At 39.8% G+C, this 16074-nt stretch overlaps 2 protein-coding genes across 2 annotated transcripts; both read right to left on the bottom strand.

Annotated features, from left to right (window-relative positions):
• Positions 1-2419: 2419 nt before the first annotated feature.
• On the bottom strand, positions 2420-2882 carry LOC120293821. Its single transcript, XM_039313587.1, has 2 exons — positions 2831-2882; positions 2420-2703 (listed from the first exon to the last, which is right to left on the bottom strand). Exons 1-2 carry the CDS (start codon positions 2880-2882, stop codon positions 2420-2422), a joined length of 336 nt encoding a protein of 111 aa, XP_039169521.1.
• A 4946-nt stretch (positions 2883-7828) lies between these two features.
• Positions 7829-9718, bottom strand: LOC120293820 (receptor-like protein EIX1). The gene has a single exon (XM_039313586.1). The coding sequence runs from the start codon at positions 9716-9718 to the stop codon at positions 7829-7831; it is 1890 nt and encodes a 629-aa protein (XP_039169520.1).
• Between the last annotated feature and the right edge of the window lie 6356 nt (positions 9719-16074).

The following is a 16074-nucleotide window of genomic DNA, read 5'->3' as shown; positions in this document are numbered from 1 at the left end:
CGGCCGGTCGGCCTCCGGCGATGGGTGGCGGCGGCGGTTGGTCGGCCTCCAGTGATCGGCGGCGGTAGTCGGCGTGCGCGGTCGACCGGCGGCGACATGCGGTGGCGGCGGCATCCGGCGGTGGCGACGGTCTACCGGCAAAAATAAAAAACAAATAAATATAAAAAGAAATTATTTTTTACCAAACGCATTTCTATTCTTTTTCTATTTTTAGAGTAAAAATTTTGTGTAGTTACCAAACGGGTTTTTACATAGAAATTGTTCCCAGAATAGAAATAAAAAGAACTATTTCCGAAAAGAAATTGTTCGTCCCACCAAGAAATGTTACCATGCGCAGCCTTAGTTTTTGTTCCTGGGAACAAAAAGTTAGCCCTTACAGGAATGGTTTTGGAATAGAAATGAGAAGAAAAAACAGTTTGCTTCTTGTTCGGGAACAAGTTTAAGAAATAAGTGAATTTTTTTCTTTTATTCTTCTCTTGCTAACCGCCATTGACCGCCGTTGACCGCCGCCCGCCGCCGGAGGCCGCCGCCGCCTGGTCGCAGAGGCCGATTGACCGTCGCTCGCCGCCGGTTGCCGCCGACCGTTGCTGCGCGCCCGAGGCAGGCCGGCCCACCACCGCCGCCGCCGGTCGTCGCGGCGATGGCGGCGGTCTACCGGCAAAAATAAAAAAACAAATAAATATAAAAATGAAACTGTTTTTTACCAAACACATTTTCTATTTCTAGAGTAAAAATTTTGTGTAGTTACCAAACGGGTTTTTTACATAGAAATTGTTTCCTAGAATAGAAATAGAAAAGAAATATTTTTGAAAAAAAATTGTTTCACGGCCAAGAAATGTTATCATGCGCAGCCTAAAAATGAAGAACAACCTTGCGCTGAACAAAACCAAATTGTAATGTCTTTTAGACAAGTCGGAATCTGAGACTAACTTGAACAGATTTGGTTCGGGCATTTCTTCAAACATATGGCGAGCGGCGAGTTGGGGAGCAAATATTGACTTGTTCGGAGGCTCGAGCGCACACCCAAACTCAAAAGTAATCAACGAGCAACGTTCGGATTCCACAAAAACCAACTCATTTAGATCTGGCACGAGTCAGAACTAAAGAAATGGAGTCGACTCTCACCTCGCTCGAGACAGGACAGAACAAGGCGGGCAAAGAGGTTCGTGGAATTAGCGTTCAACCGTGGGGGTTCCTACCCGGCTCGGCGACGACGACAAGGAGGTGAGCCTGAAGCGAATCGAGCTATTTTCAGCCGCCTCGATGTCGCCGAGCCGGATCCTTGGGTACAAGTGGATCGAACCCCAAGGAAAACTCACCCGGAATTCGGTCGCCGTGAAAGAGGAGGCGGCGGGCTCGAGTATGTCGGTTAGAGGTCGTTGGCTTGCGTCTGGGATGGTTGGGTAACGCTCGGTCGAGAACGAAGCTCGGCTGTGTGTCTCGCTTTCTCTCCGTCCCCTCCCTCTGGTCTTTTCAGCCGAAGAAGAAGAAGAAGAAGCAGAATTTTCACTCTGTTTTGTTCCCCTTCCTCCGTGCTCTTTTTGTCGCAGGCGCGAAGCGCGGGGGGGGGGACGAGGAAAAGATGAGGGTTGGGCCGAAGGAGCGGAAAATCGACTGGGCCGGCCCAGGTGAAGAGAATGAAGGAAAGACAAAAGAGGCCCGGCCCGGCCCGGTTCGTTTTCCATTATTTTTTAATAATAATAATTAAAATTGATAATAACTTTTTTTGAAAATTTTAATAATTAATACTATTAATCCAAATGCTCCTAACGTCTATATGTGATGCATTTTAATGAAAATCATTTACTTTACCTTTTACTTTTTACTTTAAAAAAAAAAGATAAATTCCTAATTTTCTATGCAATTAAGTCCAAAATAAAAATTGTAAAATTTATATGTCAATAAATTTTAACTGGTTTTTTTTGCCGATTGTGCTTCCCTACCATTTAATTATCAAAAGAAGAAGAAAAAACCAATAGAATGCATTATGATCGCTTGAACTTTGCTAGCAAGGGCGATTATGCTTGCGTTGGAATGAAGTGATAAAAACTTTGTTTAGGTTTCGTACAGTGTTCTACCTTCATTTGCCAGAATAGCACAAACCCATACAAGTTGGAGGTGACATAGCAGCTTACAATTCTCATGTAAATATGACACCTAGTAATACATGGAGCTTCAGCAGGGTCATATCCAATCTCATAGTATTCGCCAGAAAGACTCCCCATAGGCGCAGTGCCCATGGGACCGGATGCTGCTCCGGAACTTCGGACCTCTCTCATGACCCGCTTCAGGTTGCTCCGTCGCACCTCAGAGATCCGACTAATGGTCACCTGTTAAAAACTGATGGCGGAGTCAGTAGTAGTGGAGATTTGAGAGGACGATGTTGCTTCAAAGCAGATGGGGGCGGATTGATTCGCGGTCAGGAATTACCTTCTCCGAGGGCCAAGTTGAAGTAAAGGTCATCATTGTTGGGGCAGTTGTGGTAACATGTCGGTGAGCAGAGCTCGGTAGTGAAGCGAGGCTGAAGGAGAGCCTCTGAAGATATGCCAACAGACTTCCTATCCACTCCACAGGCATCGGTCTCGATCCGCTCGTGCATGGTATCCACAGCCACTTGAGAGGTCTCGCATTTGTATTCCATCTTCCCATCCGTTGGGCTCACGTAGTTCTCCAGGACGCACCGCCTTCCATTATACCAAGCAACTGCTCGCATACAATGTCACCTGACAACGAAAAAGTTAAGGAAAGAAAGACAGGTCAATCGAAAAATCAAATAGCTTGTCACGGTTGCACTGTGGTGAAGAAGAACCACGGGTTATATACCCATTACCCAGAGCTCTTTGGAGGAAGAGCGAGAAGGCAAGGAAGAGATTCCAGGCCATTTTGGGAGAAGAAGAGGAAGCCTGTTTCTCAGGCCAAACACGGGCGAGTGGGAGATCTCGGTGTCTTGCTTGCTGTGCTTGTTTCTGTAGCAACTTTTCTTTTGCTGGTGATGAATATGAAAGTGTATACAACCAAAATATATATATATATATATATATATATATATATATATATATATATGAAAGTGTAAGCTAGTGAAGGGAGGAGCTTGTTTCTGCACCGTAATTCCCCATGGAATTCGATGACACTCCATGAGAAAATCATAGAGGATGTTTAGTTTGGTGGCGGTCTCTCCAATGTGCCACATGGAAGCCCTCAAATGATTGGATTGAAAAGAGAGCCCGACCAGAACCTCAGTCAACAAGTCAACAAGAAAAATAATATTCCAAAGGAAAATGTCACAAATGGTCCCTATACTTTTGCCTAATGTGCAATTTCGTCCCTGAACTTTCGATCGGCTCAATTTGATCCTTGAACTATTGATAAATGTCCAATTTAGTCCATGAACTTTTGATTGGCTCAATTTGGTCCTTAAACTATTCATAAATGTCCGATCTAGTCCTTCGTTACTGTTTTTCTTTTTTCTTTTTTTAATTTTTTTAAATTTTTTTAATTTTTTTTGCTTTTCCTCTCTTCCCTCCGCCGGAGCCGGCGGAGGGAAGCCGGCGTCCGGCGAGGGTCGCCCGCCGGCGTTGGGCAAGTGTCGTCCTCGCCGGATGCAAGCGAGGGCGGCCCTGCCGGTGTCGGCGAGGGGCTCCCTTGCAGATCGGCAAGGGAGCCCCTCGCCCGATGCCGGGTGCTCCCTCGCCGGCGTTGAGCGAGGGGCTCCCTCGCGCGTCGGGCGGGGCTCCCTCGCAGATCTGGCGAGGATCACCCCTGGCGAGGGAGCCCCTCGCCCGACGCGCCGACGAGGGCTCCTCGCAGATTTGGCAAGGGGATCCCTCGCCGGCGTCGGGCGAGGAGCACCCGGCGTCGGGCGAGGGCGGCCCTCGCCCGACGCCGGCGAGGAGCCCCTGCAGATCTGCGAGGAGCCCGTTGTCCGCTCGGCGAGCGAGCCCCTCGCTCGACGCCGGCGAGGAGCACCGGCGTCGGGCGGGTAGCCCTCGCCGGCGTCGGGCGAGGGAGCCCCTCGCTCGACGCCGGCGAGGAGCACCTGGTGTTGGGCGAGGGGGCTCCTCGCCTGCATCCGGCGAGGACGGCCCTCGCCCGACGCGGTGAGGGTGACCCTCGCTGGACGCCGGCTTCCCTCCATGGCTTCGGCGGAGGAAAAGTAAAAAAATTAAAATTTTTTAAAAAATTTAAAAAAAATTTAAAAAAAAAAAGGAAAAATAGTAACGAAGGATTAGATCGGACATTTATGAATAGTTCAAGAACCAAATTGAGCCGATCAAAAGTTCAGGGACTAGATTGGACATTTATCAATAGTTCAGGGACCAAATTGAGCCGATCGAAAGTTCAGGGACGAAATTGCACATTAGGCAAAAGAATAGGGACCATTTATGACATTTTCCCTATTCCAAAGCAAGTAACTGTTTTTACCATTGTCCGCTTTCTCTTCTTTCTTTTCTTTTTTTATCTTTCGGTTTTTTTTTTTTCAATTTTTCTTGCTTTTCATTGCATGTTATGTAAATCGAAGAGATGGGGTTTATGATTTATGTAAATATGCTAATATTCCTGACGAAATTATCAAAAAAAAAAAAAAGAAAGAAAGAGGGAGGAAAGAAAGGTGTTCTCACTGCTTGCCTATATTTTATTTTTTAGTTTTTCGCTTTTATTTCTTTTTCCTTGCATGTAAAATTTGGGTAGTGTACTTATTTTATTTCATCTTGAAGACGCCTGGTTATTGATATATAATTGATTTACGGTGGTTAGATGGATCGTCGTCCACTTAAATGACTTTCTTGTTTGTGGTAGATTACGGCTAAAATTGGTAGCTGGAGAAGGACAATTTGTCTATCAAAACGCTCTTGAAATGGAATGCAATTAGTGTTGTTTTGATGGAGCACGTGACGTCCAAGAACGTTGCACTTGCATTTCAACAAGAAGATAGGTTTTCAATCCAAAAAAAAAAAAAAGTTAGGTTCATTGTCGGTGTCGTCCTCGCTCTTCGCTGCGTCGGAAAAGATTATGCACTTGCATTTTAACCTTGTACAATTAGCCTTGTTATTCTCCCCTTTCGAGTTCCCCGAAAGATTTCTTGAAATCCTAACGACAGCTCCACCTTTGAAACGGATAATCGATGCACTGCTTCCCGGTTCTTCCTAATTACGACAGTGCCTATTGAGACGTATGTGCGAATTGTGTTAGAAAGGTTTCGCATTGAAAATTTAGTATAGTTTGGTGTGGAGCAGCTGATATTTCTAGTTTGCCAATAGCTCATTAGTTTAAATTTTTTAGTGAAAGTTGGTTAACTAGATATGTTGATAGGCTCATGTGAGGGGAGAGATTGTTAAGATGCATTGTGATATTTAAATATTAAATTATGACTTCATATAATGACTTAAACTTTTAAAACAATTGACAATGGTTTTGTAAAATTTCACATGACCCGCAAAAATTTGACCTCAACACATCATGCTTTGATAATATATATAAGATATCGTGAGATTATTGTCAACTGTTCCAAAATTAAAAACAATTTATCTTATATGGTATTAGAGTAGAAGATCCAAGCTTTGGAACGGTTGTTAGTTTTATCAGAGGAGGCTTTGAGTTTAAATCTTTCAAAGCCCCTATTTCCTCACCTATAACATTTTTCCACACTTTAATTCTAGGGTATAATCTAACTTACATGTAAGGGGGAATGTTTCAATATTCAATTATTAAATTACATCTTCATCTAACATATAAACTTTTGAACAGTTAGTAGTGTTCTCATAATATTTTCCACGTGTCAGTTGTGTTGTTAAGTCCCATATAGAAGAATTCGGTGCCGTATGAAGTAATTAATTATTCTAATTAGCCACAGTTTATTGACTTTCATTTTTTGAGTAAATGTAGTTCTAATTGGATATATCGAAAGGCGAGGAGTTAGACTTCCTCTTGATGATCTCTCCTATAAAGATATCTAGTCTCAGCCGGGTCGCCTGACAATACCAACAACTATAGGTCAGCTTTCCCTAACTTGCAAGAACTTTTTTTAGGGCTTGTGATTAGCTTTAACAGTTGGCTGAGCGTCCCGCGTCCCGCGAGTTTCGCAAGGTTTAGTGTCTTCATCATTGGAACCTAACCAACTTAGTTCATCCAGAAATAATTGAGAGCACTTTAAGGTCCCAAAAAAACCAGACGAGTTCGAACTCCAGAGGAAGGATGGCTAGGGAGGTTATCTAAACTGAGAAAATTGTCACTATGTTGAAGATATGATCTTGCCTCGAACTGATTTGGGTTCCCATTCTCGACTCAAGAACTCAAAATAACTTGTGTTGACCCCCGATTTTTGACGCGACTTACCATCTAGTATTGAAGGTTTGACTTTGGTAGAGTTGTGTCACCATTAGAGTGGTCACTCCTTTCCAACTTGAAATAATTGTCCGCTTTTGCGCCCCGACAGTGTTGGCTAAGTGGGATCGAGTTTGATGTGTTTGGACAGATAAAGAATCTGCATTCCTCGTATGCGACTTTTTGCGAATTGATTGTGAGGCTTTCGAAGCTATCGTCGTTAAAGCAGCTCCGATGGTCGGTTTTGATTAAATTGCCTGGAGCTAATCGAGATTCAAGGCCTGCAGGACTGGAATCCTTTGGAAGAGTTATCAATTGAGGATTGTCGTTGCGTTCAAAGCATACATAATCTATCAAATTCGCATAAGCTAAAGGAATTGAGCCTTTTATTCTTGTACATCGTTGGAATTGAGTTTTCATTCTTGTTACATGACTTCGATATCCCTTTCCAAATTCACAACGAGGAGAAATCTATAGGTAGGACCTTTTCTCAGATTGTCAAGGCAGAACCTTTTTCATTTGCTTGTGAGGCTTTCCAGTCAATCATTCCATGTTCAGAGCACCTCCAACGGGTGGTATTGACTGAATGCCCAGAGCTAATTCAGACTGTGGGCTTGAAGGAAATTGGAATAATCTGTTTTCTTCTCTCTTTCTCCCGCCAAAATAGGAAATGAAATCATTGAATCCATTGCTATTTGAATTCAACTTCTCTGAAGAAAGGTTACCCGGTCTATCAAATAAACTGAGCCGCGGAATGCTCTGGTTGGTATGATTTCAGAGGTAAAACCAAGAGCAATGCGATTCTGTTCATTGTGGTCGTCATTAAAATGTGAACACAAGTAAGTCTTTCAAATGATCTACATATCCATTCCCCACTTCGCAGTGAATTGAATCGGCGACTTTTAGTTCGTTTTTAGCCTTTTAGTTAGTCACTTAAAAACAAACGGTTTTGGGTACTTCAGTGAAGAGATACCAGAAGATCAAGAGAGTCAAGTCAAGAGTACAAACTAAGTAAAAGAAAGTTATAAGAGATGAGATGTCGAGCATATAGTACTCATAGAGGACCGTAGAATTGACCACGGAAAGTAAAAGGATTCATGTTAGTGACCACATAGTGATAAGTTCATTATCTATGTTAAAATATGTCTCGAGTTTGAATTATTTATAAAATCCGATCTAATTAAGGAAAAGAAGACATGACTAGAAAGAGAGATATATAAATACATACATATAACTTACTAAATAACTTCTTATTTGCGTATACATACATATGTAACTTACTAAATAACTTCTTATTTGCGTAGTTGCAATTGAAAAGCTCTCTTGAACCAAAGCATGGTAATCATCCTTCCAATTGATAATTTTTCAATAGTTCTATCCACCATCTGAAAATAGTAGATCCTCCAAGATTGATTGACATGTAATATTCCACAGAGAATCCCATTAATGCCCGCGAAACCTGATCCTAATCCTAAGTAAAACCAATTAACAACAGAGTCACCTTGAGTCACCTTGAGTCACCTTCATTATGCTCATCTCTCGAACAAACTTTCAAAAGAGGAGCTCCACAAAGTGCATGGTTGCCACGATAAACAGATTGATCATCCAGAGTGCTTAGTTGATTCCCTGATGGAATAGGACCAGATAAATTGTTGAAGGAAAGATCCAAACGACTTAGAAAGTATAAATTGGATATGCTAGGGATTTCACCCAATAGCTTGTTATTGGATAGATCAAGAGATTCCAAATATCTCAAGTTGCCAATATCTAAAGGGATTTTCCCGATCAGCTTATTTCGAGAGAGGTTCAAATTCTGAAGTTGAACAAGCCTAGTTAGCCCTTCCGGTATTTGTCCTTCTAGTGCGTTGCTTGAAAGGTCAATAGAAAACAAATATTGGAGCGACGTGGTGAATTCCAAGCTTATTCCTTTTATATTAACCACCATAACAAAGAAAAGCCTCCTCACACCATCCATAGGATACCCACCAAAACTAGAATCGGCCCACATTTGCAAGAAGTCGCTAAAACAAGGAGGAATGCCTCCAGAGAGGTTGTTATGCGCTAGGCTTAGATATTGGAGTTCAAAATTGTGACATAATTGCCAAGGAATGTCCCCGGTGAAGTAATTTCTCTCAAGATTGATGACCTTAAATCCTTTGCTAAATGGAGGTATTCTACCACCGAACCAATTGTCACCGAGATCAAGGATTTCCAAGGAATATAGTCCTATTAAACATTCTGGAAGCACTCCATTCAAGCCATTTTTATGGAGGCCTAGAACTTGCAAATCATCCAATGCACATAGAAAGCTTGGAAAATGACCATTTAACTTATTGTCACCCAATGAAATCCAAAACAAAGAAGATTGCAACCCCCAACATGGTGAAAGTCTTCCAGATAGTTGGTTCTTAGAGAGATCAAGATACTTAAATTCATCAAACATGCATGTAAAATTTGAAATGTCACCAGTAAGGTTATTTCCAGAAAGTGACAGTTGAGATAATATTGGTGTCCTTTTTCCAACAATTTCGAATATGTTGCCTCTGAGCATATTGCTCGAGAGATCTAACTCTCTAATGTTACTTAAAACATCGGGTAGCCAATGGGGAACATCAGTTGCGATGCCAGCATTTGACATGTGCAAGGACCAAATGTTCCTTTGAGTTCGAAGCCAATTTGGAAATTCTGGTCCTACCTTGCAACTTGACAAGTAAATCATTTTTAATTGGAATGGAGGAACCCAAGATGCACTAATATTTATAACAAGCTTGTTCAACGATAACATAAAATAGGTCAAGCTGGTGAGATTTGCCAAGTGAAGTTTGCTGACAACTCCATCCAATCGATTATTACGAAAGTCCAAATCTATTAGATTGGATAGTTGCCCTATACTTTCTGGAATGTTCCCACTCAAATTATTTTCATCAAGGAACAAATATCTTAGAGATGATAATTGACCCATAGTGGCAGGAATAGGACCTGAAATCAAGTTAGATTCAAGATCAAGGACTTCAAGATCTTTGAAATCCCCAAATTGGCCGGGTAGATGACCAATGAAATTGTTCCTACCAAGGCCTAGATACTTCAGATGCTTCAATTCGCTAAGAGCAGGAAGAACCTTACCTCCTAGATCACACTGTTCTCGATGGAGCTCCAAGATGTGACCAGTCCTGTTGTTGCATTTGACTCCATCCCACTCGCAACAATGCTTGCCAGTCCATGATGACAGACATCTCAAAGGATCGGTTAGATTCTGCTTGAACCGAAGAACTTCCCTCTCGGCACCAATGCAGCTTACATTTGTTAAGGCATTGGAGTGACTGAATTTCAAGGCTTGAATGACAAAGAGTGCATACAAGAGCGCAAAGATGAAGTTCGTGTAGAAGTAGGATGCCATTGTTGTTTAAAATGAACCTAAGAACTTCCATTTATAATGGCAAAGCGACCCTTCCTTTAAGAAATATTATATTTTTATTCACAAAAATGTAGAAAAAAATAAGGAGGAAATTAACATATTTTCTAAGTCCAACCTCTGATCGCTTGCCACCTAGAGCGACTTAAAAATTCCAAGTCGTGCGTTGCAAGACCCGTTGAATCGTTTAAGACATCAATCGAGCAAACCGTTGAAATGGTGTTAGCAAAGAGTAAACATTGGGTTTGGGCCCCGCCAGGAAAACTTTGGCCGAAAGCTGTTGAAGACTATGGGAAGCCCCTTGAAAAGAGATGTTTTTGGACTTTTCTTCATGCTGTGAGGGAAAAAGGAAAAAAAAAGGGTGGTTCTGTCCATCATAAGTTGATTTTCTATTTTCCTTTTCCTGTGTCCACAGCAATTTTAAGAAAAAGAAAAGGTTTCGTTTGCTGTTTGTTCAGCTGAAAATGAATGTTTTGTGAAATATTTTCCTAAAAATGATTACTTGTAATACTTAGTTAATGAAAATTGTTTTCATTATTGACAATAATTTATGTCCAAATATTTTCATGGACAATGAAATATTATTCGTTCAGTCATTTTTGAGTGATATAAGCAATTAGTTTTAGTAAAATATTTTTCAAATTATTTATATTTCATATGACAAAATGGCTCTAAACAATAACGAATTGTCACCAATTTTTTTGTTTCCACCCCAAATCAGAAGCCACTGTCATTGTTCTTCGCGTGAAAAGAAGCACCTCACTTGGGTAATATGGGAACCTGAAATGCGCGAGTCATGATGCGGAGGCAACAGTTTCAGATTCTGCTCTCGTGATCAAAGCTCTGTAGATTGAAGTAGTTATCTATTAGTTCTTGAAGAAAACTTCCGCCTACGCCGAAGCTATCCTCAGTTCCTTTTCCTGAATTTTAGAAGAGCTTCCCTCTCTGTATTAATAGAGCTTACATTAGTTGGAGCACGGGATTCCAATGCTTGAATTACAAAAAGTGTACACGAGAGCTTAGACTTAAAAACTAAAAGTTAGGGATAATTACCAAAAAGGTTTTAAACTTATTATATGGATAATTCACTCCTAAGCATTTTAATTTGACCAATTTTTTTCTAAACAGTTAGACAATTTGTCAATATAATTTTTATGATCAATTTTGGTGGGAAATTACTAACGTGGTCACTAGTTGCGGACATGACACACCCAATTCTAACATGGACATTTTACAATTATTTTAAAATACCATTTTTGAATTTTCTATTTTATTTTCTTCATTTTTATTTAACTATGGCTTCTCTGGTCACAAGCAAGGCCAGATGACCCTCACTAGTCATTGGGCAAGAGCTGCAACACCCTTGCCTAGATCTAGCAACCTGCGCCACAATTGAGGCAACGAACTAGTGGAGGGCAATAAGAAAAAAAAATAAAGAAAATATCTTAAAGAAATTGTTCACGTTAACGTGGATTATGTTATGTAGGACGGCCAATGTCTACATTAGCAATTTCTAGCAAAAATTGGCTGAAGGACTATATTGGCAAATCTCTAAAAGGTTTAAAACTGAATTGATATTTGTACAATAAATTTAAAGTTTTTTTTTAAAAAAATTCCCTTTAGGTAGGACGCCATAGTTCTTCACACTTTTCCAACTTAGGATTCGCAAATACATTAGTGCTAGGTTGGGTCAAACGAATCTCTTTATTTGATTCACAAGGAAAAAATGTTTAATCTTTTCCATATCCTAAATTATGATTTGATATTTCCAAGTCAATGCCCTCCAAGACCCGGGCCCAGTCCTTTATGTCATTTATTATTTTGTACTCTAAACCTTTCAACAATCTCACGACATCTTATTTTATTTGCCAATGTAGAAAGTTTCCATTTGCAACCAAATTGTAAGTTGTAATAGAAAGTCCAATCAAGAGAATATAGGACTTGTTGTCGATGATGTGAAATTACATTTCAACACCTCCTCTCACATTCAAGCCGGATTAAGAGTGACATGAGGAATTTGATTGATGAGGCGTGGACATGCATATGCAAAGGTTTAGGATTATATTGGCAAATCTTTAAAAGGTTTAAAATTGCATTGACGTATATATAACAAATTTAAAGTTTTCAAAATAATTTTCCTTTTAGGGAAGGACGCCATAGTTCTTTGCACTTTTCCAACTTAGGATTCAATGAATACATTAGTGCCAGGTTGGATCAAACGGATCTCTTTATTTGATTCACAAGGAAAAGGCACTTAATCTTTTCCATATATCCTAAATGATGATTTGATATTTCCAAGTCAATGCCTTCCAAGACCCGTCTAGTCCTTTATGTTGTATTATTTTGTACTCTAAACCTTTCAACAATCTCATCTGCCAATGTAGAAAGTTTCTATTTGCAACCGAATTGTAAGTTGTGATAGAAAGTCCAATCAAGAGAATATAGGACCTTTTGTCAGGCAATGTGGAATTACATTTCAACACCTCCTCTCACGTTCAAGCCAGATTAAGAGTGATGTGAGGAATTGACTGATGAGGGGTGGACATGCATATGCAAATGGGATAACACTAACTTTGATATTATGATAATTATTAAGCTGAATGAGACCACGTGAATATAAAGAGCATAAAAGATCTATTGTCAAGCGACGTCAGATAATATTTTAACAAATTATTCTTACTATTACGCATAACATGTTTTTGTAGATGCTGGTTGGTAAAGCAATCCCACAGTCATGCCAAGACTGATGCCGTCTGCGATGGCAAAAGAATACTGCAAGTACCAAAACTTTGCATAAAAGAATACTTAAGTGCCAAAAGTTACAAAAGTAACACTTAAGTGCCACATTTTTTGAAAAGTGAGACACTTGAGTGCCACATTCGATGAACCTGGCTGGAAATTGTATGTGGCAATTAAATATTAATATTGCTTGCCTACGTGACTCGCCGAAGAGTTGACTCAGCTCTGATTCACCCAAAACTACGTCATTTTTATAGTTGCCAAAAATAAAGCCCTTAAATTGGCTAAAACGATGTCATCTCCCTAAATGCTCTAAATCTAAAACCCTAAATCGAGCAAAATCCCCATTGAAGTGCTTGAGCCCTAGTCCCAAACCCTTATTCAATTTGCCGCAAATTCTACAGCCGAATATTGGAAATGGAGAGCAAGAATTTCAGCAGCGGCTCAAATTCCTTACGCCGAAGCAAAGGAGAAGGCGAGTGTTTCTATTTTTATTGGTTACTAAGTCCAAAAAGAACATTATGGACTCGAATAAGTCTCGTGAGAAGATTCTATGGATGCACTCGATATAGAGAAGGGTCAAAGTGCAGATACTTCAAATGAGTCAATGTGAAGTTCTCTCACTGAGCCACATAAGTGATATTGGACCTACTTAATGAACGACATCAACCTCCATCTATGCTTGTGGACGACTTGGACGATGTTAACTCAACGCAAGCTTAAACATCTTCGGCTAACCATTTGAAGAATGGAGTTTCAGGGATGAAAATTGAACAGAAGTATTACCAAGCGTTTATTGTGGTGCTTTTTATTTTTTTATTTTTTTGTCTATCCTATTTTATGATGAAATGTAAAGTACTAGAATATGAGAAGGAAGTTTCTTCGACTATCATAGTTGTAAATGAGTGGACAAATGTACTTTTTTTTTTAATCAAATGTAACTTTTTTTTTTTAGAAGGTGAGAAGAAGTTTTGTGTTGTCACAAAACGGTTGTGGCTTTTTTTTTTTTTTTTTTTTTTTGTAGTGTCATATGTATTATGTGTTTGGCCATTGCAGCAGTGGCGAGTCCGCTGGCAGAAAGTGCTTGGCCATTGCACCGTTAGCTTGAAGTAAATGAATTCTCTCTAGTGGCCTCCATCATCAGCCTCTCTGGCAATAATCACCACTGCGATCCCCGCGATAAGAACCGCCGGGTGAAGGGGAGACGAAGAAGAAGCCATCGATGGAGAGAGAGACTGAAACAGAGAATCGAGCGGAGGTAGATCTTAGGGCGAAGGAAGTGCAGAGTCAAGCGGGGAGCAAGCTGAGTGAAGAAGCGGTGTAGATCTAGGATTTTAAATTTTAAAAAGGACAAAATTGAATTTTTAGTAAGGTCTTGAGGGCAAAATGGCCAACTGATTAATTTTCATTAATCAGCTCTTCAAATATTGAAAACTCAAAATAAATCCCCACTTGTCTTGAATTTTTAGTATTCTCAACGTTAATTTTCTTTTGAAAACTACTTGAGTTCATCTAGAACTAGCTTTCATGTCGATTGTTGATGAAGATAGGATTGCTATAACATTAAAAAAAAAATTATGCATATAAGATGGATCAATTTGTATTATTTAAATATAAGGAAAAAAATAAATTCAATTGCTCAACAACATTTTGTACTTGCTCCCACCAAAAAATATAGCGAGATTGACCTTGACTCATGCAGAAACTTGACTGAACTCCATGACGACCTTAAGAAAAATGGTATCCACCTTCTCCTTTTTCTTTTTAATAGTTATTTAAGTCAGCAATTATAAATTTCTAGCATTGGCAAGATTCTAGTATCATGTGCTAAAAAACACAGATTTCTTTCACGTGCCAGCAAATTTGTGGTAACGTTTGGAGGAGTTGCTAGTGTTGATCACTCATCCCTATCAATATAACTATCAAAAAATAAAAAGAAAAATAATGCATTATGATTGCTTAGCTTTGCTAGCAAAAGTGATTATGCTCACGATAGATTGAAGTGATAAGATGTCTATTTAGGCTTTAAGTTCCGTACAATCACCTCCCAGGCCTTTCTAACTTTTCTACATTTCTAGATCGATCCTTAACCTCCAGTCAACGCATGAAAATATACAAAGCAACTTGCTTCAAGTCACGCAAAAAATAAAATTTAGAAGTCTCTAAACATATTAGATACACAAGAAAATCCCATAAGCCTCTTGACAAAAAGAAACACAAATTTACCCTTACGAGATTGTAATCAACTAGGATATCAATTACATCGATTGGCCATGATATCAATGGGCCGAAATAGTGAACGGAAGCCTGTCACTGCTATTGGACTATCAGTGCACATCAAAGTACATAAAATTCTATTTTTCCAAGTTTGCTTGTAGCAACCGGATATATAAATGTGCCGATGAGTATGCTTCTGAAACCATATGGCCATTGGGCATCGACGGCACATGGGGCAATTCGAGATTGAAACCGAATTGGAGCTGCCGTGAGGGCATGGCATGAGGAATTTGATGCGGATGGATTGATTCCAATTTTTGAATTTGTGCACGAGCCCGATGTGGAGTTCCAGCAGCTCGTGCTTGCCTAAACTAAAACTGGACTTCCAATTGGCAACGGAACAAACAAAAGTTATAGCTTGATCCTGGACGGCTTACCTCCTATGTTTAATCACGTGAGTTCTATCTGGGATTTGTGGGACACAACTCATTCAAATGGTATATGTGAGTCTAAGTGCAGCCAAGAGTTTTTCTTAAAATAGTTTAAAAAAAAAAAACCTCATATGGAGTCGAGTTTGATGAACTACATTTATCTTGATCGTTGATCATTTGTGCTGCAAATAACGGTTTAGATGAATCCATTCGGACTTGGGTATATCAGTTCTTCCTCTTGGGTAATAGTTTTAGATGTGTGAATATGGATTCAAAATTTATTGCGATAAGTATCTAATATTCCAACCGTAGATGACTTAATTATAAGAAACTCACTGGGTCTAAGGCGGAATCTGGATGAGAAGAGCTCCAGGCATAATTCCAGCGTTATTGCTTGAGGCTACCTGCACCGTTGATGATCTAAACGTTTGAGTAATACAACCATCATCCTTATTTAGAGAATAATGTGGTGAATGCATTGATTTTCGAGATTTGAATATCTTAATTCAGTAAAATAAGAATTCATGTAGGATGTCTGAAATCATATGATAACGATACCATGTATTACTTCTGTTAAAACGTGCCCCAACATGTGTATTTGCCAACATCATATAAATTCCAACGTCATGAAATCTCGAAACTTCCATAACTCTGAAAATGATACATAGTTGTACAATATTAATCAAGCATGTTGAGATCCTTCATTTCATATTTATAAGTGAGACTTGTCATGTTCAAAATAGTGAATGTGGGTATAAGGAACAATCATGGCGGACTATACTTTTTTTCTTACTTGGTTGCTTAACAAGTGTCTAAAAAGCATTTTTTAATAAAATCAATCTTGGAAAGGCCATTCATTCTTTTGTTTCAAAGCAAAAGGGAAAAAAGCAAAAGACCAAGTATTATATCTCCCACTTCGGAAAGAGCTCGAGCCACTTCGCGCAGCACACCAAA

Source organism: Eucalyptus grandis, chromosome 5, assembly GCF_016545825.1.
Source record: "Eucalyptus grandis isolate ANBG69807.140 chromosome 5, ASM1654582v1, whole genome shotgun sequence".
NCBI lineage: Eukaryota > Viridiplantae > Streptophyta > Magnoliopsida > Myrtales > Myrtaceae > Eucalyptus > Eucalyptus grandis.
The sequence above is the reverse complement of the archived record's forward strand: the minus strand, read 5'-3'. Positions and strand labels throughout refer to the sequence as shown.

Coding starts and splice junctions, on each gene's coding strand:
- LOC120293821 (XM_039313587.1), bottom strand. CDS start 2,882: ATGGCCTGGAATCTCTTCCTTGCCTTCTCGCTCTTCCTCCAAAGAGCT. Junction 2,704..2,830: donor CTTCCTCCAAAGAGCTCTGG/GTAATGGGTATA, acceptor GTATGCGAGCAG/TTGCTTGGTATAATGGAAGG.
- LOC120293820 (XM_039313586.1), bottom strand. CDS start 9,718: ATGGCATCCTACTTCTACACGAACTTCATCTTTGCGCTCTTGTATGCA.